The sequence below is a fragment of the Rhinoraja longicauda genome, chromosome 5, assembly GCF_053455715.1.
Source record: "Rhinoraja longicauda isolate Sanriku21f chromosome 5, sRhiLon1.1, whole genome shotgun sequence".
NCBI lineage: Eukaryota > Metazoa > Chordata > Chondrichthyes > Rajiformes > Arhynchobatidae > Rhinoraja > Rhinoraja longicauda.
Window position 1 is genome coordinate 68878319 of NC_135957.1, and position 27898 is coordinate 68906216.

The following is a 27898-nucleotide window of genomic DNA, read 5'->3' on the forward strand; positions in this document are numbered from 1 at the left end:
GCAAGTCTTTGATTATGTTGGCTGCTTTTTATGGCTACGTGAAATATAGATGTAATCAATAGTAGGGAGTCTAAGGAAGTAGAGATGTCAGGTTGCTTTCTTGCCTGTCGCTTCATTGTGGTTGGTCCAGAATAGAATGTTGGTAATATTAACGCTGAGAGACTTGAAGCTCTCGGTTATTTCTACCTCCATTTTAAGTGATCTCCGACAGTGATTTCCATGATTTGGGGGATGTTGCAGTTCTACAAGGAATACTTCCTTGATTTTTGATTCCTGACAGTGGTTGCTAGGGCTGTATGTGATTGGACAATGAGAACCTGGGTATACATTAACTAGTTTAGCAGAAGTTCAAATGATTTTCCAACAGAGTTTGCAAGACTTATAAAATACAAGCTTGAGCAAACAGAAAAATAGAACAGTAAGCACGAGTATAAACCTTTCGCCCTTCAATGTCCGTGCCGAACATGATGCCAGGTTAAACTAATCTTCTCTGACTGCACATGACCTATATCCCTGCAAGTACCTGCTCGTAAAAGCCTCTAAATGCTACTACCGTCTCTGCCTCCTCTACCGCTGCCACCACCACCATCTCTGGCACCATGTTCCAGGCACCCACCACTTTCACCCTGCATATACAGTGATAGTGTGGAAGCAGGCCCTTTAGCCCAACTTTCCCATACCTGCCAATGTCCCGGCTACACTAGCCCACCAACCAACATTTAGTCCATATCCCTCCAAACCTGTCCTATCCATGTCCCTGTGTAATTGATTCTTAAATGTTGGGATAGTCCCTGTTTGAACTACCTCCTCTGACAGCTTACATACATCCATCACCCTTTATGTGAAAAAGTTACCCTTCAGATTCCTATTAAACCTTTTCCCCTTCACCGTACCCTGTTCTCGATTCACCTACTCTGAGCATGAGACTGTGCATCTATCTGACCTATTCCTCTATGATCTTATACACCTCTAAGATCACCCCTCATCTTCCTGCGCTCCAAGGCATAGAGTCCCAGCCTACTCAACCTCTCCCTATTAGCTCAGACCCTCTAGTCCCGGGAACATCCTCGTAAATCTTCTCAGTTACCCTTCCTTGTACAGAGTCTGAGGAAGGGTCTCGACTGGAAACATCACCCATTCCTTCTCTCCAAAGATGCTTGCTGAGTTACTCCAGCATTTTGTGTCTATCTTCTCTGTACCCTCTCCAACTTGACAACATCTTTCCTATAACAGGGTGCCCAGAACTGAACACATACTCTGAATGTGGCCTCATGCATCTTCTCCTTTAAAGGTTGGCCCTCATTTTAAATATATGCTTCCACCCCCAGGAAAAAAGATTCTGACTACCAATGTTATCTACGCCTCTCATCATTTTCTATACATTTATCAGCCCCCCCTCAAGCTCTGATGCTCCAGAATAAACAATGCAAGTTTGTCTAACCTCGCCTTTTCGTTAAATCCTCCAATTCAGGCAGTATTTTGGTTAACGCTTCAAAGGCCTCCACATCCTTTATGTAATGGGGCGACCAGACCTGCACATATGAAGCCTAACCAAGATTCTGTGTAGCTGCATCATGACTTCCTGACTCATTGCCCTGAGCCAAGAAGGGAAGCATACAATCTGCGTTCTTTCCCAATCTACCTACTTTTATTTACCACTTTTAGGATTTAGGTTTATTATTGTCACATGTACCGAGGAACAGTGAAAAGCTTTGTTTTGCATGCTATCCAATCAGATAATATTGTACATAAATACAATCAAGCTGAACTTGAGGACAGTAGGAAGAATGAGTAGAAGGATACAGAGTGCAGAATACAGTTCTTAGCATTATTGTGCAGCTGTTCCAGCGACAGTCTAATACCCACAATACGGTAGAGGTGAATCGGACTGTACCTTAGCTTATGGAACGATCGTTCAGAAGCCTGATAAGAGGGGAAAGAGCTGTCCCTGAGTCTGGCGGTATGTACTTTCTAGCTTCTCTACCTTCTGCTGGATAGGAGCAGGGAGAAAGAGAAGTGATCGGGGTGGGGGAAGTCTTTAATTATGTTGGTTGCTTTTCCAAAGCAATGCGAGTGTAGATGGGGAGTCTGATCTGTGCGATGGACTGTACATGCACACCTCTCAGCATTTTATTATGGTTGTTGTAGAGCTGTTCCCAAACCAAACTGTGCTGCCACCCGACAGTGTGCTTTCTATGTAGGAAAGAACTGCAGATGCTGCTTTAAATCGAAGATAGACACAAAAAGCTAGAGTAGCTCAGTGGGACAGACAGCATCTCCAGAGAGAAGGATGGGGTGATGTTTTTGGTTGAGAACCTTTTTCAGACTGATCTGAATCTTGATAAAGCTATCAAAAAAGGCTAAAAGAGACTTTCGCTCTAAACTGGAGGATGAGGCAGATGTTCGGCAGCTGTGGCAGGGTTTGCAGACCATCCAACAAGGCAAAGCCAGGGGACAGCTCAAGTGACAGCAAAGCATCACTCAGAGACAAGCTCAATGCGTTTTCTATGCAGGCTTCGATGGGGAGAACGCTGATGTGCCTTCCCAAACCGCATACAATCTCATTCACACAGACCGACCTCAGAAGATCCTTCAGGAAGGTGAACCCTCAAAGAGTCTGAACCTGATGTATACCTGGTCATTGTCTTAAAACCTGTGCAGGCCAACTGGCTGGAGTGTCTGCAGACATCTTTAATCTCCCATTACTGAGGTCTGAGGTTCTCGCGTGGTTTGAAAGGGCATCAATAATGTAGGTGCTCAAGAAGAGTAAGGTGAAGTGCCTCAATGTCCTCGGAACGATGGCACTAATGTCCGTGGTGATGGTGTGCTTTGAGAGCTTTGTATATCAACTCCTATCTCACCAAGAACCTTGCCCCTAAATTTTGCCTAACATCACAACAGGTCAATGGGGGATGCAATCTCACTGACTCTCCACTTTGCACTTGACCACTTAGACAATAAAAACACATGTCAGGATGTTGTTCATAGACCTCTGCCCAGCATTTAATACAATCACCCCCTCTAAACTGATTACCCAGCTCACAGAACAGGGTCTCTGCATCCCTCTGCAAGTGGATCCCCTACTTCCTAATAAACAGACCACAATCTGTACGAATTGGAAGCAACTTTCCTTCTTGATAACCATCAGCACAGGAGCACCTCAAAGCAGCATGCTCAGCCCCTGCTGTACTCACCCTATACTCATAATTGTGCAGATTTTTTTTTAGATTTTTAAATATTTTTAATTAGATTTAGAGATACAGCGCGGAAACAGGCCCTTCGGCCCACCGAGTCCGCGCCACCCAACGATCCTCACACATTAACACTATCCTACACATACTAGGGACAATTTTTACATTTACCCAGTCAATTAACCTACATACCTGTACGTCTTTGGAGTGTGAGAGGAAACCGAAGTTCTCGGAGAAAACCCACACAGGTCACGGGGAGAACGTACAAACTCCGTACAGATGGCACCCGTAGTCAGGATCGAACCTGAGTCTCCGGCGCTGCATTCGCTGTAAGGCAGCAACTCTACCGCTGCGCCACCGTGCTGCCCCAGACACGTTACCATTCCATCTTCAAATTCATCGATGATACCACCGTTGTTGGACAAATTACAGGTGACGATGAGTCAGTATAGGAGGGTGATCAATCGACTGACCAAACGGTGCCAGAACAACAATTTTTCTCTCAATATCAGTAAAACCAAGGAACTGATTGTTGACTTTGGAAGATGAAGGTTGAGGATCCACAAACCTGCCTTCATGTGGTGGAAAGAGTCAAAAATATAAAATTCGCGGACACACATATTTTTGAAAATCTGTCATACAGTGTGGAATCAGGCCCTTTGACCCAATTTTCCCACTCCAACCAAGTCCTATCTACACTAATCACACCTGCCTGTGTTTGGCCTATATCGCTCTAAACCTATCCTATCCATGTTCCTGTCCAAATGTTTCATAAACATTGCGATATTAACTGCCTCCACTATCTCCTTGGACAACTCATTCCATACACACACCACCCTTTGTGTGAAAATGTTATGTTGTAATTGCATTTAGAAACATATAAAATCTTCTCTCGTTACCCTCTATTGTGACTTTCAATCTGAAGAAGGGTCTTGACCTGAAACATCACTCATTCCTTCTCTCCAGAGATGTATTCTGCCCACTGTTACTCCAGCTTTTTGTGTCTATCTGTTGTTCTTGCATTTAGAAACAATTCTTTATGTGGTACAGTTTTAATTGAGTAGTTAATAGTTTCCCATTTTCCCGATTCCTACTACTTTGATACAGAAATAAATTTGTGGCACAGTAATCCAGTTAAATGTTGCAATGGCATGACTGTACTTAAAATAATATTCTTGCATAATTTGCCTTTTGAACTATCTTGAATTTGGTGTTGGTAGAAAATAAAGTGCCAACATTATGCTAAAACCTGTTTGTGGTTCCATAATACATTTAATAGCTGAAAATTAGAAAGCCCTTTATAATTTTGCTGATTATTTTGACCCCTTGACAGCTTTTTCTACTGAGAGTAAGCAATGAAACTAACTGAAGGCATTCTGTTTCGAGCATGCTGTTCTTTAGTTTTAGCATTTGATAAAAGTCAGAATGTGAATAATTAACTCTGCAACCTTGAATTGTGCAAAAATTTCTGAAATGAAAAATGGTGTTCCATTTAAAGTCTGTCTTCATTTATTGCAGTTCAAACTTTTTGCAAATCAAGCAGTCAAAATTTCCTGTTTTATCATCAATGATTAAATAATGTATTATGAAAATATTTCAAACGGTTTATTTGAATCTAAAAAAATTACAAGATTGCTTAGTTATGGAAAATACAGGTTGGGGAATTCTACGATAACACGATAATTGCTTTCCTATCAAACCTTATGTTTTAGAATTTGTGTTATAAAAACAATGGAATGGACGGGGTTTAAGACCTGGTGAGTTTCAGTCACAGGGATAGGAAATTGGTCTCTCGGCCCAACATATACATGCCAACTAAGATGCCCCATATACGCCAGTCCTATTTTACTGTGTTTGGCCCATATCCTTTCAAACTTTTACTATTTATGTATCTGTCTTAAGATCTCAAATGTTAGTACCTGCCTCAACTGCTTCCTCTGGCAACCCATTTCCAGATACCCACCACACTTTGGGTGGAAAAAGTTGCCCCTTATTAAATCTTTCCCCTCTCACCATAAACCTATACCATGTAGTCTCATGGTAGGCTAATCCAAAAGATTAATTTGCATGGATTGGTTGCTTGGATTCAGAACCTGCTTACTCATAAAACACCCAGAATTATGGTGAATAGATATTATTCTAGCTTAAGCTCTGTAAACAGTGGCCCTAAGCAGGAATCTGTGCTGGTGCCTTTGTTGTTTGTGATTAGTATAAACAACTTGGATATAAATGGGTTGGTTATTAAGTGTACAGATGGCACCAAAATCAGTGTTAGGTACAATGAGGAACCTGTCAAAGTACATAACAGGATTTAGATCAGCAACAGAAATGGGTGGAGAAATGGCAATGTTGCACTTTGGGAGGTTGAAGGTAAGAGGAAAATTTACAATTAATAGCAAGACCCTTTAATATCATTGATGTATGTGGGAACCAAGCCATTGCTGCCTCTCATTTGGGATCAGCAGAGATTTTTTGTGCTCTTCCTGTTACCACTCAGTACCTGCGAAACCTCATGCCTTAATATTCAAATCCTCAAAAGTGGATCCTCTAAAACCTCTGAAAATTCTCTAACAGTTCTCTAAGTGTAGACTTCATTCAGGGTTGTGTAGTGTTTGAAGAGATTTCTCCCCATCTTAGTACTGAAGGAATGAAAAAGTGGAAATGAGGGGTGTAAAAATCAGAGCTCAGTTCATAAGAATCGGAGCTTAGCATACACAGTGTAGACACGCAACATAAAGCTGAAGTTAATGTATGACTCGCAACCTGAAATGAAAACAATGCTTGATTGTCTGATTATATTAAATTTATTCAACAAAGTCCAATGTTACTGTTGCAGGCTTACAGTATTCATGTAAATGGAGTATTGCATTGTCGAGTTCGATACAGTCAACTCTATGGACTACATGAGCAGGTGTGTTATTAGATTTTATATAGCATAAGGAATGTTGGTTTATAGTGAGCTGTCTGCTAAATTCATAATATGAATGGCATGTCCTGTGGACTTTGATCCTTTATAAATTATGGTCATATTGGGATTGAATCATGGTTTGGGATTTTTTTGGCAAATACCAGTTAAAAGTTACATAAAAGAGATGACTATTTATGACAAATGAATGGAGGGGAGTTCAGAGGGTTCTCAGTGTTATAGTTGATGAATTATAAAGATTAGGGGATAGGTTAAAGCAACAAATGGCATTTTCGCCTTTATTGCGAAGGAGTAGAAGAAAAGAGATTTTGTTAGTTGTATAGAATGTGGTGAGGCCACTCTGGAATACTCCGCTCAATTTTTTTCCCGCTTTCCCAAGAAGTATAGCGTAGCATTGGAGGCAGCCCAATGCCAATTCGTCAGTCTTATTTTTGGATGAGAGGTTCATCCAATCAAGAGAGGGTTGACAGTTTGGTTCTGTACTCCTGAGAGTTTAGAAGAATGAGGGAGGACCTTATTCATACATAAGATCCTGGCAGACTTGACAGGATAGATATTGAGATGTTTTTACTTGTGGACGTTCATTTTACAAATTGGCAGTTACAAAATAACCAGTCATTTAAAACTGCAGTGTGTAGCAAATTTTTCTGAGGGTAGTGAATCTCTGGAAATCTCTGCCTTGGGGATGGATATATTTTAAATGGGGATAGGATATTTGAATGATTGGGGAATTGAGTGTTATGGGATATGGCACAGAAAAGGAGTTGATGCCAGCATAGATCAACCATGATCATATTGAATAACGGGGCAGGTTTGAGGGGCGGTGGATATTCTCTTGACCTGTGTAAGTTGTGCATCTTGAGAGCAAATGATTGCCAATGATTCAGAGTCAAGACAATATTTTGGCAAAATATTTACCAGATTGTCAAGTAATGGTTTTGCATCACAAATAAGTAGAAATAATTGTAAAATAATTTTATGAATGATTTAGCAACAAAAAAAAAATTGTTAATAATATTAATAATAAATAGTTAATAAATAATAAATAGTTTTCATACAGAAACTAATATGGTGAATATTTTTGTTAAAAAACTCAGCAGAATCATTGGCAAAATATTTACCAGATTGTCAGAACCAACATATTCAAATAGAAATTACAAGAACATTCAAGTATCAGTTCTCATTACGTGCTATATTTTGTTTTCAGCTGAGAAAGGAATATGGGAACAATGTGCTTCCTCACTTTCCTCCTAAAAAGATATTCACTCTAACCACTGCAGAAGTTGAACAGCGTCGTGAACAATTGGAGAAGTATATTCAGAGTGGTAAGAAAAATTTCTTTTTCACCTGTGATTATGCCAAAAACTGTAAATATTTAGACTTCTTCATACAGTAAAGTGATTTATTTATATTGTTCAGAAGGGATGAAGATTTTTATTGCCGTTTTAAATACCTTAAAAGTTTGCCTTCGTGTGATTAAGATTCTACATTTGTTCCACTTCGATCTTCCAGCAGTAATTCCTTGCTCTCTCCTTTTTGTATATGCACACTTTTAGTTAGTTGTTGAAAACTTGCAGTAATAAAGTCTCATTTAACTCCTCATCTCAGCTTGTAAATATGGTTGCTATATATTTAAGAGTCAGATAAAATCTAATGTACATATTTCAAACCTCAAGGAATATTTTCACTCGATGTTTGCAGCTGCCATAGGAACCACTAATCCTTTGTTTGAGCAAGGTTTAAAAAATAACATGACCTGGTTGTGTAAAGATTTAATAAGCATTAATGTCAGTAATTGAGGCCAGCGCTCCTTTTTGTTAGGTTTATTACCGTCACATGCCGTGGTACAGTGCAAAGATTTGTTTTGCACGCTATCCAAACCGATCAGATAATACTATATCTGAATACAATCAAGTCGACTCATCAACAATAGATAAAGCAAAAGGGAAGAGAGAGTGCAGAATATAGTTCCCAGCATTGTAGCACATCAGTTCCACAGACAAAGTCCAATGTCTGCAATGGGGTGATTTGAACAGTACCCTACCTTATGGAAGGGCCGTTCAAAAGTCTGATAAGAGTCATTGAAGACATGCCAAATTTTCTCAGTCTTCTTGACTGTCACTCAATGTGGGTGGACCACGGTAGATCGTTGGGAATATTGACGCCAAGGAACTATTCAACAGTCGTAATAAACGATAATTGCAAGATTATGTTGCCCCAAAAATGCCAAAAATAACTTTTTGTGAATAAATTGTCTGGTTTGACCTAAGAATTGAATAGCCTTTGATGGAACAAATGATTGATTATCCTTCTCTCTAGACTTTTATCCCGACTAGTGTTGGTTTTGGCTACATCATCTTTTCTTTTGCAGTTTCTGCAGCCTGTATATTCTATATTTCCATTGACAATTTGCTGGCTTCAAGCTAAAATAGTCACTAGTTCACTTTCAAGAGTAATCCAATCCTGAGAGTGTATGCATCTACACAACTTTTATTTAGTGACAATTTCAGCTATTTTACTGATTCTTATCTTTGTTTTAGTGCGCCAAGATTCCTTGCTTGGCAGCAGTGAAGCGTTCAACAGCTTTCTCAGAAAAGCACAGCAGGTATGTTAATATTCATGATTTATGATCTAGTCTGCCAATCTACTTTCCTTTTGATAGGGTAATATTCTCACCTCTATCTGCCTGGTCAGATGGTTTTCAAAGAAGAATGGAATATTTTAACTTTGTCTTCATGCACATTCTCTGGAGCATTTTGCTTGTTAATGGTAAGAGGAAGTCATTTCAGCACGCTCTTGTCCATGCATTCATTTGAGTATAGTCAAGAATGTTAATTGTTATATGTACTGAAATGAAATAATGAAATTCTTACTTGCAGCAGCATAACAGATCTTTGAACATAGTGCTCAATAGATAACAAAAATGTTTTAAAAAACAAACAATATTAGTATAAAACAAAATAAAAGCCTAAAGTCTCTAGTACAACCATGTCAATTGGAAATTTAGTTAGTGTTTGTGGTGTTCAATAACCTGTTATTTGTTGGGAAAAGGCTGTTTCTGAACCTGAAAGTTACGTTTTTTAGACTCTTACGCCATAGTGTTATTTTGAGTTTCCTTCAAAGATGTGAGCAATTTTGTTTTTTCTTGGAACAATTTGTAAGTCAAAATAAAATACAATTATTTAATTTTACATTTTCATTTTATTGCTTTAATTTTTGAGGCATTGTTTTATAGTAGGCACAGTAATATACAAAAAGTATACAACACTGACAAAAAGTTCCATTCTTGTCACTGTTGTTGCTAGGTCAAAGAACAGGCGAAAAGCATGGTGTCTTTTCGCCTTTAATAGTGCTGCATACTTGCCTTTGTCAGATGGTGCATTTAACTAGTTCTTTTAACTTTACACTTTTGATAATGAACGACAAAAGAAATTATTTTATTTTCAGTCTCTTGCAAAACCCCAGCTAAAATCTGTATTTGTAATCATGAATTATCTTTCCGCTAACTGGTTAGCAGGCAACAAAAGCTTTTCACTGTACCTCTGTACATGTGACAATGAACTAAACTTAACTTGACTCAAACTAGTTCAGCCTATAAAGGGTGTGATTCCTCCAAAATGGGGAGAAATGGTGTAACTTGCATTTTTGCTTTGTTCCATATTTCCTTATGATATAGAAGGCCATTTAGCCCATTGTCTGTGCTGATTGAGTAATCCCATTCCCCCATTTAACTTTGCCATCAACCGCGCATATTCCCCACACCCGCACCTCAATTCTACCAGGAGACGACTGGAACATGGGGCGGCATTTGTGCATCCAAAGGCAGACTACGCAAACATCATGCAGCTGGTGCTAGACTTGGAGTTTAATTTGGGTTGCTGGAGCTCTGAGGCAGCAGCACTATATGACAATAGAAAATATTTTGGATGTGATGTTGCAAATATAGTACAGGTGCTCCTCAACTTACGATTGGGTTACGTTCCAAGAAACCCATCGTAAACCGAAAATATCGTAAGTCGAAATGCATTTAATACACCTGATCAAGTGGCCGGAAGCGAGCTGTGGCTCGCTACGGGTCACTGCTGTTTGCACCATCGCAAAATCGAAATATCGGAAGTCGAAGCATCGTAAGTCGGGGAGCATCTGTATTCAAAAGTTTTTAACCAGATGTTTTCAAACGAAGAAGGTTTTCAAACCGATCCATGTTTTCCCGAGATGCTGCCTGACCTGCTGAGTTACTGTGTCATTAGATGTTTTTAAATGTTTGTCTTTCAAAGTGATGTAGGATTATTGATTTTGGTATTGTAATAAATATAGTAAATAGACAAAATAAACTCTGCAGGTTTATAGTTTACTACTCGCTGAGATAAAGTCCAGTGGCATTGTTCTGGCTCGTAGGTTTAATTGCAGACTTAAAATTAACTGATTCGAATATCTCTATATATATATATATTTATATATATGTCTAAAACTCACAAACTCTTATCTTGTATGTATGCATGTTCCCGAAGTGCAGCCAAATCGATACACGATAGCGCAACAATTTTAGGCCCATCTTATTCACCATTCGCCTGCGGTCTGCATTGATCAAGTTTCGTTACATTTTAAAAGTAATTAATTTAATAAACTTTAACAAATGCATCCCCATCCCTGCGCAGCAGTGCTGGGAGGACCGGTGCCCGTCCCGGCATGTCCCGTGCCTGACCTTCCTCCCGTAGTGCAGCGTGGCGGCAGAGGATCAAAGAAGATGGCTGCCGGCAGGACGAACATTCGGTAGCGCCTTGCGGCCGATCTCCTGCTAGCCGCCCGGGACCGGGTTAGTGGCTCCCTCACTCGCCTGGCCCCAGGGGAGACGCCCCAGCTGGCAACAGGCCTGCAGGAGAGGTTTGGACCCCACAGGTCGTCTATCACTCTCCTGGTGCTGGCCTCCCGGGGATTGCTCAATTACCAATCTAAGAGAGATCATTATTTTTTTAAACAAAAATATAGCGATTCTGTTCTTTATTGTATCAACTCTTTGTAACTTTTAGGAAACCCAACAGATTCCAACACAAGAAGTACAGCTGGATGTCTATCTGTCCAATGGGCAGAAAGTGAAAGTCAATATTTTCAGCTCGGATCAGACCGAAGATGTGTTAGAGGTAAGAATAAATCTTACTATATTTAGTCACTTCAGAATAAATGATTTGGATCTTATCTAATTTGCAAAGTGTATTCAATGTGATATCCTAAAAAAAAAGCTATTTGCTAATAAATACTCTATTTTTAAGCAGCTTTTCTGAACTGCAAGTAATTTCTGTACCTCCCAAATAATTTAATTTTGAAAATTAATAAACATCCATGGTTGTTCTTCCATTACATCTGAAGTGTTGCCATGATCAAGATTATAGTTGTACCTTGTAAATGCAGATATGGTTATGTTATGATAAATAGGGCATTTATTGTGATGGGTGGCATCAAATGAAGAACCTATTTTTCCAAAATCTTAATGCTGCCCATTCTGCCGCACCAACATCGAGCAAGATCAGGTCTGTTTTTATTCTACATCAATTATTCAGTAAGACAAAGGCTGATCTTTTACTGCAGTATCACACAGTTGCACTAATCTTTTCTTTGATTCCCATAAATCTATAAAAATGTCAAATCTCATGCCTCCATAGCCTCCTTGGGAGAGAATTGCAAAGATTCATTGGCCTTTTAGAAACATAGAAACATAGAAAATAGGTGCAGGAGTAGGCCATTCGGCCCTTCGAGCCTGCACCGCCATTCAATATGATCATGGCTGATCATCCAGCTCAGTAGCCTGTACCTGCCTTCTCTCCATACCCCCTGATCCCTTTAACAAAAAGGGCCACATCTAACTCCCTCTTAAATATAGCCAATGAACTGGCCTCAACTACCTTCTGTGGCAGAGAATTCCACAGACTCACCACTCTCTGTGTGAAGAAATGTTTTCTCATCTCGGTCCTAAAAGACTTCCCCCTTATCCTTAAGCTGTGACCCCTGGTTCTGGACTCCCCCAACATCGGGAACAATCTTCCCGCATCTAGCCTCTCCAACCCCTTAAGAATTTTATATGTTTCTATAAGATCCCCCCTCAGTCTTCTAAATTCCAGCGAGTACAAGCCCAGTCTATCCAGTCTTTCCTCATATGCAAGTCCCGCCATCCCAGGGATTAATCTGGTGAACCTTCTCTGCACTCCCTCTAAGGCAAGAATGTCTTTCCTCAGGTTAGGAGACCAAAACTGCACACAATACTCCAGGTGCGGTCTCACCAAGGCCCTGTACAACTGCAGCAGAACCTCCCTGCTCCTAAACTCAAATCCTCTTGCTATGAATGCCAACATACCATTCGCTTTCTTCACTGCCTGCTGCACCTGCATGCTTGCTTTCAATGACTGGTGCACCATGACACCCAGGTCACGTTGCATCTCCCCTTCTCCCAATCGGTCACCATTCAGGTAATACTCTGCTTTCCTGTTCTTGCCGCCAAAGTGGATAACTTCACATTTATCCACATTATATTGCATCTGCCATGTATTTGTCCACTCGCCTAATCTATCCAAGTCACTCTGCAGCCTCCTAGCATCCTCCTCGCAGCTAACACTGCTACCCAGCTTCGTGTCATCCGCAAACTTAGAGATGTTGCATTCAATTCCCTCGTCCAAATCATTAATATACACTGTAAATAACTGGGGTCCCAGCACTGAGCCTTGCGGTACCCCACTAGTCACTGCCTGCCATTCCGAAAAGGACCCGTTTATTCCTACTCTTTGCTTCCTGTCCGCCAACCAATTTTCTATCCACCTCAACACTGAACCCTCAATACCGTGTGCTTTAAGTTTGTACACCAATCTCCTATGTGGGACCTTGTCGAAGGCCTTCTGAAAGTCCAGATATAACACATCGACTGGTTCTCCCTTATCCACTCTACTAGTTACATCCTCGAAAAATTCTATAAGATTCGTCAGACATGATTTGCCTTTGGTAAATCCATGCTGACTTTGTCCGATGATTTCACCACTTTCCAAATGTGATGCTATCACATCTTTAATAACTGACTAGCATTTTCCCCACTACCGATGTTAGGCTAACTGGTCTATAATTCCCCGTTTTCTCTCTCCCTCCCTTTTTAAAAAGTGGGGTTACATTAGCTACCCTCCAGTCCTCAGGAACTACTCCAGAATCTAAAGAGTTTTGAAAAATTATCACTAATGCATCCACTATTTCTGAGGCTACTTCCTTAAGCACTCTGGGATGCAGCCTATCTGGCCCTGGGGATTTATCTGCCTTTAATCCATTTAATTTACCTAACACCACTTCCCGACTAACCTGGATTTCCCTCAGTTCCTCCATCTCATTAGACCACCGGTACCCCGCTATTTCCGGCAGACGGTTTATGTCTTCCTTAGTGAAGACAGAACTAAAGTATTTGTTCAATTGGTCTGCCATCTCCTTGTTCCCTATGATCAATTCACCTGTTTCCGACTGCAAGGGACCTACATTTGCCTTAACTAATCTTTTTCTCTTGACATATCTATAAAAGCTTTTGCAGTCTGTTTTTATGTTCCTTGCCAGTTTTCCCTCATAGTCTATTTTCCCTTTCCTAATTAAGCCCTTTGTCCTCCTATGCTGGACTCTGAATTTCTCCCAGTCCTCTGGTATGCTACTATTTCTGGCTAATCTGTATGCTTCATCTTTTGTTTTAATACTATCCTTGATTTCCCTTGTTAGCCACGGATGCACTACCTTTCCTGGTTTGTTCTTTTGCCAAACTGGGATGAACACTTGTAGTTCATCCATGCGACCTTTAAATGCCTTCCATTGCATGTCCACCGTCAACCCTTTCAGCATCAATCGCCAGTCTATCTTGGACAATTCACGCCTCATACCCTCAAAGTTACCTTTCTTTAAGTTCAGAACACTTGTTTCTGAATCGACTTTGTCACTCTCCATCCTAATGAAGAACTCTACCATATTATGATCACTCTTGCCCAAGGGGCCTCGCACAACAAGACTGCTAACTAACCCTTCCTCATTACTCAATACCCAGTCTAGAATGGCCTGTTCTAGGAAACCCTCCCATCGTAGTCCTGAGTGGCTTAATTATTTTGAGACTATGACTCCTGGATAGGCACGCCATCCATGGAGAAACATTAACTCTGCCTCCACCCTTACGAATTTTGTATGTTTCAGTTAGATCATCTCTCATTCTTCCAAACTGTTTAATCTACAACCAGCACACCCTGCCAGGAGTAAAACTGGTGAACCTTTACTGCACTGCCTCTATCACAATCATATCCATCCTTACCTAAATATATCCATCCACCTAAAGATAGCAGAGTCAAGGGATATGGTGAGAAGGCAGGAACGGGGTAATGATGGTGAATGATCAGCCATGATCACATTGAATGGCGGTGCTGGCTCGAAGGGCCGAATGGGCTACTCCTGCGTCTATTGTCTATTACACCAGACACACTGAGCTTGCACAAAATTTCAGGTGCAGTTTCAAAATGGGATCAAGACATCTTTTTAACTAAATCCTTTTGCAGTAAAGGCCAAAATACAATTTGATTTCCTAATTGCTAATTGAATCTGCACATTGACTTTGATTGATGTACAAGGATACTTAAGTCCCTATGAGCATCAGCAATATTTGGTCTGTCATATTTAAAAAGAAGATACACTGTCTTGTAGTGTCACTACTGAAGAGGATGATGTTATACTTCATCTGTTGTGATCCTTTCCCATTCACTCTCCTCTCTTTGTCCTCTTTGCAAACCATACAGACACCTAGTTATATATCATCTGGTTCAATGGTTCTTTATTGTCATGTATGCAGATCTGTAAACTGATATATTACTCTTAATCCCCTTGTCCAAATCATTGGCGTAGATTGTGAAAAGCTGCAGTCATTTGGCCATAACTCCCAATCTAAAAACAATCTGATTATTTCTACTATTTTCTATCTGTTGGCTGTTTCTCAGTCCATTCCATTGTAGTCATGTCGGGTTTGTCATGTGTATAAGATGTACACAAGTACTGTGTTACAGTAAAAAAAAGGTTGCAGCAACACCACAGGAACGTAGACTCAGACAACATAAAAACACAATTTATGCCCAGCAGTGACAAGAAACAGATTACAAAACAAGACACCAGTGTCAAATCACCATTAGAAAACAAGTTCACGGAGGTGATCTGGTGCCAAATTAGGATTAGGGTTGCGTTGGTCAATTCAAGAACCTGATGATTGTAGGGAGTTACCTGTCCCTGAACCTCGTGCTGTGGACTTCAGACTTCTGACCTACTGTCTGCCAGTAGAAACAGTAGTGGGCATGGTGGAGATGGATTATACTTTGAAGGATGCTCCCATCTAGAGGCAGCGCACTTGTTTAGATGCTTTCCATGCTGGGGAGGGCTGAGCCCGTGATGGTCTGGCTGAGTCCGTCATTCTCTGTCTTGAATTCCTGTACATTGGAATTGTTCTACCAGGCCATGATACAACCAGTCACGATACTTTCTGCAGTCTATCCCTCAAAGTTGGTTATATTATATGGAGACTTGCTGAATTTTTTTTTACTTCTGAGAAAGTTATGTCACTGGCATGCCATTTGTAATTGCAGCACAATTTGAAATTTGAAATATAATATGCTCCAGTTTAGTTTAATAATCTCCATTTGGCACCTTATCTAGGCCGTTGGAAAGCCCAAATTCATGTTAAATTATTCCATTAATTTTCTAATTTACTTCTGTATGCCTGGAGGATAATATGAGCAGCCTTTTAAGCCTTTAAGGTGTCATGTTGTGTAATGTATTCTGCATCATTCTAGTGATTTAATTTTTAATTATCAAAGTTCCATAGTTAACAGTTCAAATGTAGTTTATTGCTTTGATCACTCATAAATACAGAGGAGGCCTGAGACCATTAAAGATTCTTCATTCAGAATCTTGTTTCCTTTGCGCATCTTGTAGTCCAGTTTTCATTACCATTGCTCTGCCCTTACTTAATTTATTCACTGAGTTTGGTGTAATCACTTACAGGTGTTTGGAATCGTTCCAATATCTTGATTTAACATAAATATTCTGACATTTTTATATCATTCTTAAAGGCAGTTGCTGCAAAACTAGATCTTCCTGATGACCTAGTCGGATACTTCAGCCTTTTCCTTATTCGAGAAGGATGTGATGGTGGCTGTTCTTGTAAGTTTATTGATTAAATTCCAAGGTTGAATGTCCATTTGCTCTTAATTGTGTGGCATGGAGTGTCACAAAAATGAAACACACAAAATTAATACTTGAGTGTATAAGCTACTCCCCACCCCTCCCAATGACCCCCAAAAATGTACACCTTCGAGAATTTTGGTGTGAAATTATCTTGAAACAGATCAAAAACTGAGAGCACCAGTTTTATTGTGTAAGTAATTAAGCAAATGGATTTGCTTCTTCAGTAATTGCAACACTATCTTTCACCTCCCTCCTGATTCAAATTTCAGTTCCAGTTGAAAGTGAGCCTTTTCCTGTCAGCTGTACAGGCTCTGCAAGAAATGATTGTACACAAAAGAGTTCCCAATCTTATTCTACCTGGCTTTAAGATGAGCAGTGTGAAAAGTTGTTCCATGTTATGCCGTGGACTTTGAATGCAAATAGAAAACCTTAGCAAATATTTAATTAGACTTTCAGAAATGTTCAATTTTTTAAAAAAAAGGCAACTTCACAGATTTCACAACCAGGCACAGCAGTCCTGTTAATCTATTTCGCAGTGTTTAATAGTGTTTATAATTGTTGTTAATACAGTTATTGTATTGGGTATAGTATGATGACTGTAAAAAGATCTGTGTCCTTCAGGAGCAAAGATTTATAGGTTGCATCTGACTTGGGGTGCATTTTAGTATTGCATCATTATTGATTAGGCATTCTACTAAAATGTCATCCAATTTATTTATGTCATTCTTCCACCCACTGCCCCTCTGTCCTTCCTTAACCTCCATTCTTTCATCTTTCCTTCTTCCCATTTGCCCAATAAATCATTATGGTTTTTAATCTGACGTTGACTAGTAAGAAATATACATAGAAATTGGATGGAAGGATCAAATACATAATGTGAGAAATGAAAAGCTATGGTCAATTGAAATAAATATATTGTTTTAAACTATTTAATTTTGGTATTAACTTCAGTTTTATGATTTGTTTTGTTACTCAGTTGTACGAAAACTGCAGGAGTTTGAACTGCCCTATATTTCAGTCACGAGCCTGAAGAATGCAGAATATAAAATAGTGCTACGAAAGAGGTAAAGCATGTCTTTATTTTAAGTTCTGTGGAGAATTAAACTGGTTTATAAACTTTAATATGCCCGAAATTTTTTAATTTGGTGCCCTCTAAGGAAGGAGTTTAGAATTTTAAATGTTGTGTTGTAACTACTTGGGTTAGGCACCATCTGTGGTGAGCAAACCAATGTTTTGGCTGGACAGTCTTCCATCAGAACTGAGAAAAGTTTGAAATTGATTGGAATTCAAAAATACTTTTTAAGCTGCAGAGCAGGGGAACAATGGATTTCTCTGAGATTACAGCAGAGATCAAAAGCGACTGATCAATACATATGGTGAGGATGCTGATAATAGTTGGTAAAAGTTTTTCAATTGTATCTAGTATTTTTAGGGGAGGGGGGGATATAAATAGGAAATGAATATAAATAGGAAATGAATAGAGCAAAGAGAAGAAAAAGACATTGCTAAAATTGTTCGATGCAAAACACCATTGTTTTGGAAATCTGAAATCAAGGATTTCGGTTATAGCAAACGGACCTGATGATGGTACCCCGGCTCGCACCACCTCCACAACCCTGGCTTTAATGCCACCGCCAGCTCGCGAAGTGCACCAGCGAGCCCTTCTTCAACCACCGCTCAGTTCCAGTTGATGTGGCTGTTGTCCACTTGGCCTCTTTCTAACCCACCGCCACATTATCCTCCTCCCCCGGAATTGCCTACAGACTCCACCTTGGAAGATGTTGGCGCAATAGGCCCAATTGTAACATGTGACCGATATTACATGTTGGAAGATGTTTTTGCATCTCTAATATTAATCAATTCTTTGGATTTCTGGATGAAACGATAACTGATACTTCTGATAAGTAATGCAATATGATTTAGTTTTGCTTGTAAACCTTTTAGTAAGTATCCCACCTTATAAGACTAAATACTGATTTAGTCTGGGGGGCCATGAAGCCATGTTATCTTAACTCCATCTGCCCACACATGATCCATAACTCCTGCTTGTGCCTATCCAAATGCCTCTTAAATGTTACTGTCATATCTACTCAACAGCCAAAAGTCTGTAGCGTCCTTGTGCTCTGGTATTATTTCATTCTTCACATGTTTAAATCATAATGTTTTATTTTTAAATGCCTTCTGTATATCGTGTTGTTACTTGCGAGCAAAGAACCAAGGCAAATTCCTTGTATGTATACATATTTGGCTGATAAAAATTATTCAATTCAATTCAATTTTGTTATGTAAACAGTAAAATTAATTAAAAGATTCACTGTTTTTCTTCTCTAATATGTTCTTAAGTACATTTGGGAGAAGATATAATATTTTCATTTTCTGATGAGAGAAACAGAAGAGACATTGAGCAGTAGTAGGGAACATAGAACAGTATCACACATGAATAGGACCTTCGGCACACTGTCTGGGGGGCCATGATGCCATATTAACTTAACTCCATCTGCCCACGCACAATCCATACCTCTCCTGCATGTGCCTATCCAAGTGCCTCTTAAATTTAAAAGAGAGTTTAAGTTTGAATTTAAAAGAGAGTTCGATAGAGCTCTAGGGGCTAGTGGAATCAGGGGATATGGGGAGAAGGCAGGCACCGGTTACTGATTGTGGATGATCACAATAATGGTGGTACTGGCCCGAAGGGTCAAATGGCCTCCTGCACCTATTTTTGATGTTTCTAAATGTTACTATCATATCTGCTTCCACCACCGTCCTTGACAGCACATTCCTGGAACCGTTCATTTTTTGTTTTAAAATATCTTGCATCACACTTCCCCTTTTAACTTTCCCTCACCGACCTGAAAGCCTTGCTTCGAGTATTTGACATTTCCAACCAGGGAAAAGGACTGGCTTTCCACCCTATTCATTGAATTGAATAAGTTTATTGGCCAAGTATGTACACATACAAGGAATGTGCCTTGGTGCTCCGCTCGCAAGTAACAACGCGAACATACAGTAAACAATTAAGAATAAAGCATAATGTAGCGGGTGAGCGAAAAGGGTCCGGACTGAAGGCGAGGAGCCAGGTAAATTCCCTGAAAGCCTTTTATTGCTCACGAACACACTGCTCTCTACTTCAGTACTAGACTGAAGACTGCCTCTCGCGCTAAAACCCCAGCTACTTAACCCCGTAGTTGGGGGCCGTCCCCAGACCTGTCCATCACCGTGCCGAGGGGTTCGATGTAGGAGTAGCCTGACCCTTGGGAGCCGCCACAGGACACCCCCCCCCCCCAAGATCCGGAGGCACGAAACGGACCGGCGGACGCACAAGCCGGCCGGATCGCGTACGCGAGTCAGCCGACGCAGGGGCCGTCGAACGCACAGGTGGAGGAGCCGAGAAGGAGGACGGCCTCGCGGCCGAGGCTGGGTCGATGTCCAGATGTGCCGGCTTCAAACGAACGAACAACTGGGTCTCACGCCGGCCCCCTTTTCCAGCACAAAAGTGGTTGGTCCATGCTTTAACACCCGGAACGGGCCCTCATACGGCCTCTGGAGCGGCGTCCGGTGGACATCATGGCATAGGAAGACGTAGGGGCAGTCACGGAGGGCCAATGGTGCGGGCGGAAAGCCCCATGGCGAGAATTCGGCGTGGGCGCGAGCTTGCCAACTCGCTCACGGCGGTTCCTGTTGCCCTGGCGCCGATGGCAGGAACTCCCCGGACACTGAGCGACGATCCGTAAATGAGCTCTGCTGAGGATGAGCCCAAGTCCTGGAGATTTCTAGCTTTTCTGTTTCCTGAATAGCTTCTCCACCTCCTCAATTTCTATTGTTGGAGATGGAGAAGTGGCCAGACTGATGTTGGGCAGCAAGGAGGGGGTGTGTAGTGGACAAGGGCCCAGTCTTTGCAGAACGGACTCGGGCTGTGAGTAGGTGTGAAGTGGTGATTGGGGGAGGTGGGGGTCCCAGGGTTATGTTTCTGTTTCTTGAACCTGCAGTAGAACTCGTTCAGGTTGTTGGTCAGTTGACAATTGTCCAAGGAGCAGGAGGTTTTCTTCTTGTAGCTGGTGATTTCTTGCAAGCCCTTCCAAACTGAAGAAGAGTCATTAGCTGAGAACTTGCTCCTCAGCCTCTCAGAGTATCTTTCCTTGGCAGCTATGATTCCTCGTCTCAGCTTGTACTTCGCCTGCCTGTAGAAGTCTGTATCCCCGTTCCTATAGGCCTCATCTTTTGACTGGCGGAGCTGTCTGAGTTCTGCTGTGAACCAGGGCTTGCCGTTGTTGAACCAGATCCGGGTCTTAGTGGGAATGCAACTGTCCTCGCAAAAGCTGACAGTGTCTGTGTAGTCATCGAAGCTTGTGGTTGCTTCCCTGAACACATTCCAATCAGTGCAGTCAAAGCAGGACTGTAGTTTTTCAATGCCCTCGCTTGTCCACCTTTTCGTCGTTCTGACCACAGGCTTAGCAGATTTTAGTTTCTGCCTGTAGGTCGGAATAAGGTGAACTAAACAATGATCGGAGAGACCCAGAGCCGCCCAGGAACAGAGCGATATGCGTTCTTGATTGAAGTGTAACAGTGATCAAGTGTCCTCTCCCCTCTGGTGCGGCAGGTAACATGAAGTCTGTACTTTGGGAGCTCACGACTGAGGTTAGCCTTGTTAAAGTCCCCCAAAACAATGACCATGGAGTCCGTCAAGTCACTCTATATCCTCAACACCTGGTCAACGAGTTGTGTTTGTGCCTCACATACGCAGGCTTGGGGGGGGGGGGGTGAACTCCAGGAAGAATAAAAGAGGTAAATTCCCTTGGAGAATAAAAGAGTTTGCAGTTGGTAAAGAAAGATTCGAGATTGGGGGAACAGGGGTTAAATAGTACCCTGATGTCGCTGCACCAGTCCTGGCTAGTATAGAAGCATATTGCACCTCTTGTTTTTCCCTCTGCCTCGCGGTCCGCTCTGTGTTGTTGAAAGCCAGCCAGTTGCAGCCCGTTGTCCGGGGTCAACTCACACAGCCAGGTCTCGGTGAAGCACAGGGCAGCGGCTTGAAAGAAGTCCTTGTTTGTATGGCGCAGGAGTTGCAGTTCGTCCACTTTGTTGAGAGAATGTAGATTTCCGAGGAATATACTCGGGAGCGGTGTGCGTAATCCTCGTCGCCGGAGTCGAGTGAGTCTCCAGAGTGCTTCTCACGTGTCCTTCCACAGCCCCGCCGACGAGTATGTCCAAATAATTCAGCGAGTGAGAGAAATCTGGAACGATGTTTGAAGGTACCATATGTCTGATGTTAAGGAGTACCTCATGAAAGTGATCTTTGTGGGATTTTCACAGACGACACAAACCAACAAACACATACAAAACAGCAAAGAGCAGTACCGTGGCAGCCATCGTCGGCACCATCCAGAGTGTAATTTAGGCCTCATAATTGTATATGATTGTACCGTTTAATGCCATTTGTAAATCCCAGTTGAGCCATTATAGGAAATGGTTCAGTTATTATTAAATGGGAACACAATAATTTCCTGCAGCTAAAGAGGATATATTCATGATGGTTAACCTTACTTCCAAGTTTTCATTCTCTAATCTTTGTTTTGACTTTTTCCTGCTGAAACAAAAAACAAATATTACACCATTGAAAACTTAACTGCAGCATTTTATTTTGTGTTAATTTGTTATAGATGAGTATTCATTTATTAGCTGTTGGATCTCTAACAAATACTGACCAATGCTACCAAGAGTTTCAAAGTGTGTAATGTTTACTCGTTAGTATTTAGTAGGTAAAGTTAGCATAAGAACAAACTTAACTACTGGACTGAAGAAGGATCTGAACAAGGGTTTCGACCCAAAATGTCACTTATTCCTTTTCTCCAGAAATGCAGCCTGACACGCTGAGTTACTACAGCATTTGTATCTATCATAACTACTGGACAAGATTGATATGAAATGCATGTAATTAACTCTGTTGTACTGATAATGTTGCTTTTTTTAATATAGCTATTGGGATTCTGCATATGACAACGATGTTATGGAAAACAGGATTGGATTGAGTCTGTTATATGCCCAGGTAATAACGGTCTTTATTACTAAATATATTTGCATCCAGGAACAGAATATTTGTCATCTCTATGTTTATAAATTCAATATTACAAAATCTCATTCTCCTAAATGTGATTTTTTTTTAACTTTACACTTTCCAAAATCTCATTCCACTTGAATTTAATGTTTTGATTGATCCTGCACCCCGGGCTATTTAATGCCATTATTTGCCCTTTAATTGAAGAAGATAAAACTTTCGAGCAGTCCCTTTTTGCTCCATTGACAAATATTAGTTACAATTTTTAACTAATATAAACCAGAACAACTGAGCACCAAAATACCTCTGGATATTCTGTCCCTATCCAGTAAGACTTGAGAGCTGTGTTAGACTCCATTCGAGGAACATTCTAGTTAACCTACAAGATGTGATGAAGCAGAATAGTCAATGTAATGCCAAACATATAACAGATGAATCAAGAATTAAAAGGTGTTAGAAACATGGTATATTTTAGCTAGTCTTGCTAAAGCATAATGTTTTTGCATGCCATCAAAGTCACAAATTTTCTAGTGTGATAGCTTAAGTTAAAATATTGTCAACTTATCCAAAATAGAACTACTTTTTTCATTAATTAGACAAATTCTTATGTCACAGACAGTGGCTGATATTGAACGGGGGTGGGTCCTTGTCAACAAGGAGCAGCACCGACAGTTAAAATCACTTCAAGAGAAAGGTTCAAAAAAAGAGGTGAGTTGTACTATATGGAATATGGAAAAATGGAATGGACATGAGAAAAAAAAGCTACACAGTTCCATTTATTATTTTTGACAGCAGCATATTAGTATCAAGTTACATTTTTCATCTACTTGTAGACTCGTTTAAATGTTTGACTTTATCGAGGTACACTTCACAATTCTCCATACAAGATTAGCAAAAGAGTATAGAATTAGAAATCACCTTTTAGTTGGAAATTGGTAAGCAAATAGGAGACAGAGAAAGGAATGTAAAAAGGACGTTATTTCTTTCAGTCTTAAAAAAGTGCTTCTGCTTGTAAATAGTCTAGCTATGAAGATAAATTATTGTGTTTCTGTGCAGTTTATCGGCCTGGCACAAACATTGAAGTATTATGGATACATCAAGTTTGATCCGTGTATCACTGATTTTCCAGAGAAAGGTTGCCATGTAATAGTCAGCGCTGGCAACAATGAACTGAATTTTCATGTCAAGTTGCCGAACGAACAAATCAAAGAAGGCAGCTTCAAGGTCACACGCATGAGATGCTGGCGTGTCACTTCCTCGGTGAGTATAATGGAACGGTCTTGAAAAATCTCAATCATTCATTGTCGAAATATTGATATAATACAAGATTCTACACTTGATTATTTTTTAAATACTGCTATTTAAATAATAAAAATTTAATAGCCTGAAATTTGTTTTCAAGTATTTAGGACATTTGTAGATCATTTTAAAATACAATAACCCTCATTATAATGTACCATATGGGGAGACTGGTGTCTGTTATTGCTGATTATTCATTTTTAAATGAGTATGTAGTTGAAACAAAAAACTGCAGATAATGGTTAATACAAAAAAGAGAGACAAAGTGCTGGAGTAACTCAACGGATCAAGCGGCATCACTGGAGAACATGGATCGGTGATGTCACCTGAGGACCCTTCCTCTGTCTGATTTAGTCTGCTGAGTTACTCCAGCACTTTGTGTGGTTTCACCGTAAAACTAGGCGCTAACACCACTGGTCTGCATCAGCAAGTCCTTCACCGGTTCACAGTGCACCTTGCAAGTCGGGTGACGTTGAAAGCCAGTGCTAGCCTGGGGTTGGTCAGCAGGTCCATTCACAATATCTGAAATCCATTAAAATATGGTCTGTTAAAATGAGGCTTTACTGTAATAAAATTAACGATTCATTTAAATTTTCTGACTTTCCTGTCACTTAACCTTTTTGTGTCAGCATTACCTCAATTATACCTAGCCTTTTTGTTAATACAAAAATTGTTCAAGCATCATTCCAAAGACGGACAAGCTTATCTAGAGTGACATTTTGATGCAATGCTGTGATGGTCATGCATAGTTTCTATAGTTGCGACAAATCTAAAATGAAAAGCAAAAAAATGGTGTAAATACTCAGAAGATCAGATTGCAACTGCAGGGAGAAGCAGAGTTAATTTTAAAGGTCATGCAGTCAAAGACCCTTCATCAGAACTGGGAAAGAAAATAAATTTGATATATTGTAGCGGATTGCGGAGGAAGTGGGCACTTAGGTTGAGATGAAACTGGAATGACAATGGGGACAGGCTATAAACATGGTTATCAGGTTATTGAATGAATGTGAGCAATTCCGTTTTTATGTTTTAGTTGTGCGTTAATGGAATTAATGCTTTTCCTTTGACTTTTTAAAACCGTATACTAATCTTTGACAGCGAAAACATTAAGTAACTGTCAAAGGTGCAAGTTAGCATTGGCTTAAAACATGGAACAGTCCCTTCGACCCACAGTGTCCTAGGCATACACTATGCCAGTTAAACAAATCTCCTCTGCCTGCATGCCTGTTTTTAATTGGCTCTAAAGTAGTGTTCAAGGTTACTTTGGAAAATTTGCTGATGGGAGCAAAACATTTAGATATGGATTTGAATTGAGATTTAAAAAAAAGAAAATAGCTGCAGGAGGCTGTCATTCGGCCCTTCGCGCTAGCACCGCCATTCATTGTGATCATGGCTGATCATCCACAATCAGTAACCCATGCCTGCCTTCTTCTCATATCCCTTGATTCCGCTAGCCCCCAGAGCTCTATCTAACTCTCTTTTAAATTCCTCTAGTGAATTGGGCCCTCCTGCCTTCTGTGGCTGGGAATTCCACAAATTCACACCTCAATAGTCAATAGTCAATAGTCGTTTATTTGTCACATACACATAAATGTGTAGTGAAATGAAACATTACCCGCAGTTGAAACACTAAGACCAATAAGAATAATCAATAAAAATGCAATAACGCATACAATCATACACTAACACCAAACAAAAGAAACATCCATCACAGTGAGTCTCCTCCAGTCCCTTCTCACTGTGATGGAAGGCCAGAATGTCTTTTCTCTTCCCTGCCGTCTTCTCCCGCGGTCAGGCTGTTGAACTTGCCACGTCGGGGCTCCCGACATTGGAGCGCCGCGCTGGACGGTGAAAGGTCCGCGGCCTATTCCAGGCCGCGCCGGACGGTGAAAGGTCCGCGGCGGGCCGACCCAAGCCCCGCGATTCGGGGCGGGCGAACACGCTGCCTCTGCCGCTGCCGGTGCTCCCGATGTCGGCCCCCACCCAGGGGCCTGCGGGCTTCCGACGTCCACGCGGCCCGCGCCGGAGCCTCCGGAGACGAGTCGCAGCCGCTCCCGCAGCATCCGCAGGCAGCCAGCGCCGCAGGTTGTGAGTCCGGGCCGTGGGCTCTGCGAACCAGAGCCCCAGGTGGTCCCAGGTGCATGGCCAGTGGCAGGCCGCAGCGGGAACGGAGACACGACACAGAAACAAAGGTCGCGTCTCCGTTCGGGAGAGAGAATTTTTTACAGTTCCCGTTCCCTCCCACCCCCTCCCCCAAACATAACATACAAACACTACACCATATTAAAACTACAATTCATACAAAAACAACAAACAACACAAAAGACAGACGGACTGCAGGCAAGCCGCAGCTGTGACGGCAGCGCTGGCTCCTCACCTCTCTGGGTGATTTACAACACTCTGGGTGACTTGTTTTAGACTACGTGGACTTTGTATTTTTTTTTATTTTTTTTTGATAACTCATTTTAAATGTTATCAGGTACCACTGACGAATGGCACAGCAAGCAGCCCAGGAAAAACTGAGACCAAACTAGAATTGGCTTTCGAATATCTGATGAGCAAAGACCGACTCCAATGGGTGACAATTTCTAGCCCCCAGGTAAAACATATGGTTAATTTTGAGTGACTCATCTGTAAAACAGAGTGAGCTGATTATATTGTGTACACTTAATTGTATCACAGAACTTTTGGTGATATGCACATTTTCTAATCTGCATTATTGGGTACCATTATGCTTTGGTGACAATTTCATATTTTTTGAGTAACTAAAAGCATTGTCATTTTGTTTTGTTGGCATCAAAACTAACCACTTGCTCGTGAGCTTTTATCTGACTTCTTCCTCGAGAATCCTCTGGTATTTTGAGGGTTTTTTTCCATCTGATTGTGAATTAATTTTAGCACAACTATCAGGTTCAAGCCACAGGTTTTAAACTTAAGAAAAAACATATTAGTCATTCCTAACCTTTTCAATCATTGGAAGTCTGGTAAGGATTCAGCCAGAATGATTTGTTAAAGAATCTAAATCAGAAAAGGCGGTGGTATATATTTCTGCAATAGAGATTAGAAATTCTGATGAAAGGAATTGACATAATTTCATCAATACCCAACAATATACTGAACCTTTAGTCTTAGAATTTTCCCCCAAAAGCTTCATTAAGAATTTCATGTGCATGAATTTTGCATTGGCTGAAAATGCTGCTTTTTGATGCTGCATTTTGGCAAATCCAAATTACAAGTTCAAAAAATACTCACAAAATTGACTTGTACCCTGTGTTTCATAGTAGTTCATAAACATGGAACTGTGGATATTCACAGGAGGTATTTTGCCCAACTATTCTTGCTGAACAAGCATGGATTTTTAATTAATCTGACTTCCCAAATCTTTTTTGTTTTCTTCTAATCTTAAATTGTTACCCAGTGTGTATTTAAAAGTCACTTGGCCACACTCCCAAGTAAGTATTCCTTATCTGACTGGAAAGCTTTTATTAAGTGGGTTTGAGTGAATGATATTGTACTGGCACCAGTCATTAACAGGACCAGAATAATTTGCTATTTCCAGCAATCTGAAATTCATCATTATTCCCCAAAGTTGGGCCAGCTTCCCAGAAGCCTAGCAATTAACCCTTTTGGATTTCCGCTTAGTCAGTTTGTTTGAAAAGACAATTTTTTCTGCAACATCAATCATTTCTTAAAGGTAAATGAACTTCACACAGGCTTCTAGTGTTAATTTGGGCCTACCAGTATGGAGAACCAATTTTTCTACATCTTATGCCCGGAACTGGCTGAATTCTTGGCACTTTCAGACATCATAGCTGAGAATAAGAATCAAACATTGGGGCATTAAATTGCCTTTCATAGTGTAGCACCTTAATACTCAAATTATTTCAATCATGGAATACAGCTTGGAAACATTTTTTTCTCCAGTATGTACGTGCTGGCCATATAACCATATAACCATATAACAACTACAGCACGGAAACAGGCCCGTTCGGCCCTTCCAGTCCACGCCGACCACTCTCCCTGACCTAGTCTCATCTACCTGCACTCAGACCATAACCCTCTAATCCCCTCTTATCCATATACCTATCCAATTTACTCTTAAATAATAAAATCGAGCCAGCCTCCACCACTTCCACCGGAAGCCCATTCCATACACCCACCACCCTCTGAGTAAAGAAGTTACCCCTCATGTTACCCCTAAACTTT

General features: G+C 40.8%; 1 protein-coding gene across 1 annotated transcript in view; it reads left to right on the forward strand.

Annotated features, from left to right (window-relative positions):
• snx17 (sorting nexin 17) overlaps positions 1-27898 on the forward strand; it is a 44483-nt gene that overhangs the window by 2407 nt on the left and 14178 nt on the right. Inside the window, exons 2-11 of the mRNA XM_078399721.1 lie at positions 6028-6102; positions 7325-7442; positions 8658-8722; positions 11148-11258; positions 16227-16317; positions 17318-17405; positions 22315-22384; positions 23009-23101; positions 23450-23653; positions 26172-26291. Coding sequence (XP_078255847.1) covers positions 6028-6102; positions 7325-7442; positions 8658-8722; positions 11148-11258; positions 16227-16317; positions 17318-17405; positions 22315-22384; positions 23009-23101; positions 23450-23653; positions 26172-26291 — 1035 coding nt within the window. The remainder of the gene's footprint in view (positions 1-6027; positions 6103-7324; positions 7443-8657; positions 8723-11147; positions 11259-16226; positions 16318-17317; positions 17406-22314; positions 22385-23008; positions 23102-23449; positions 23654-26171; positions 26292-27898) is intronic.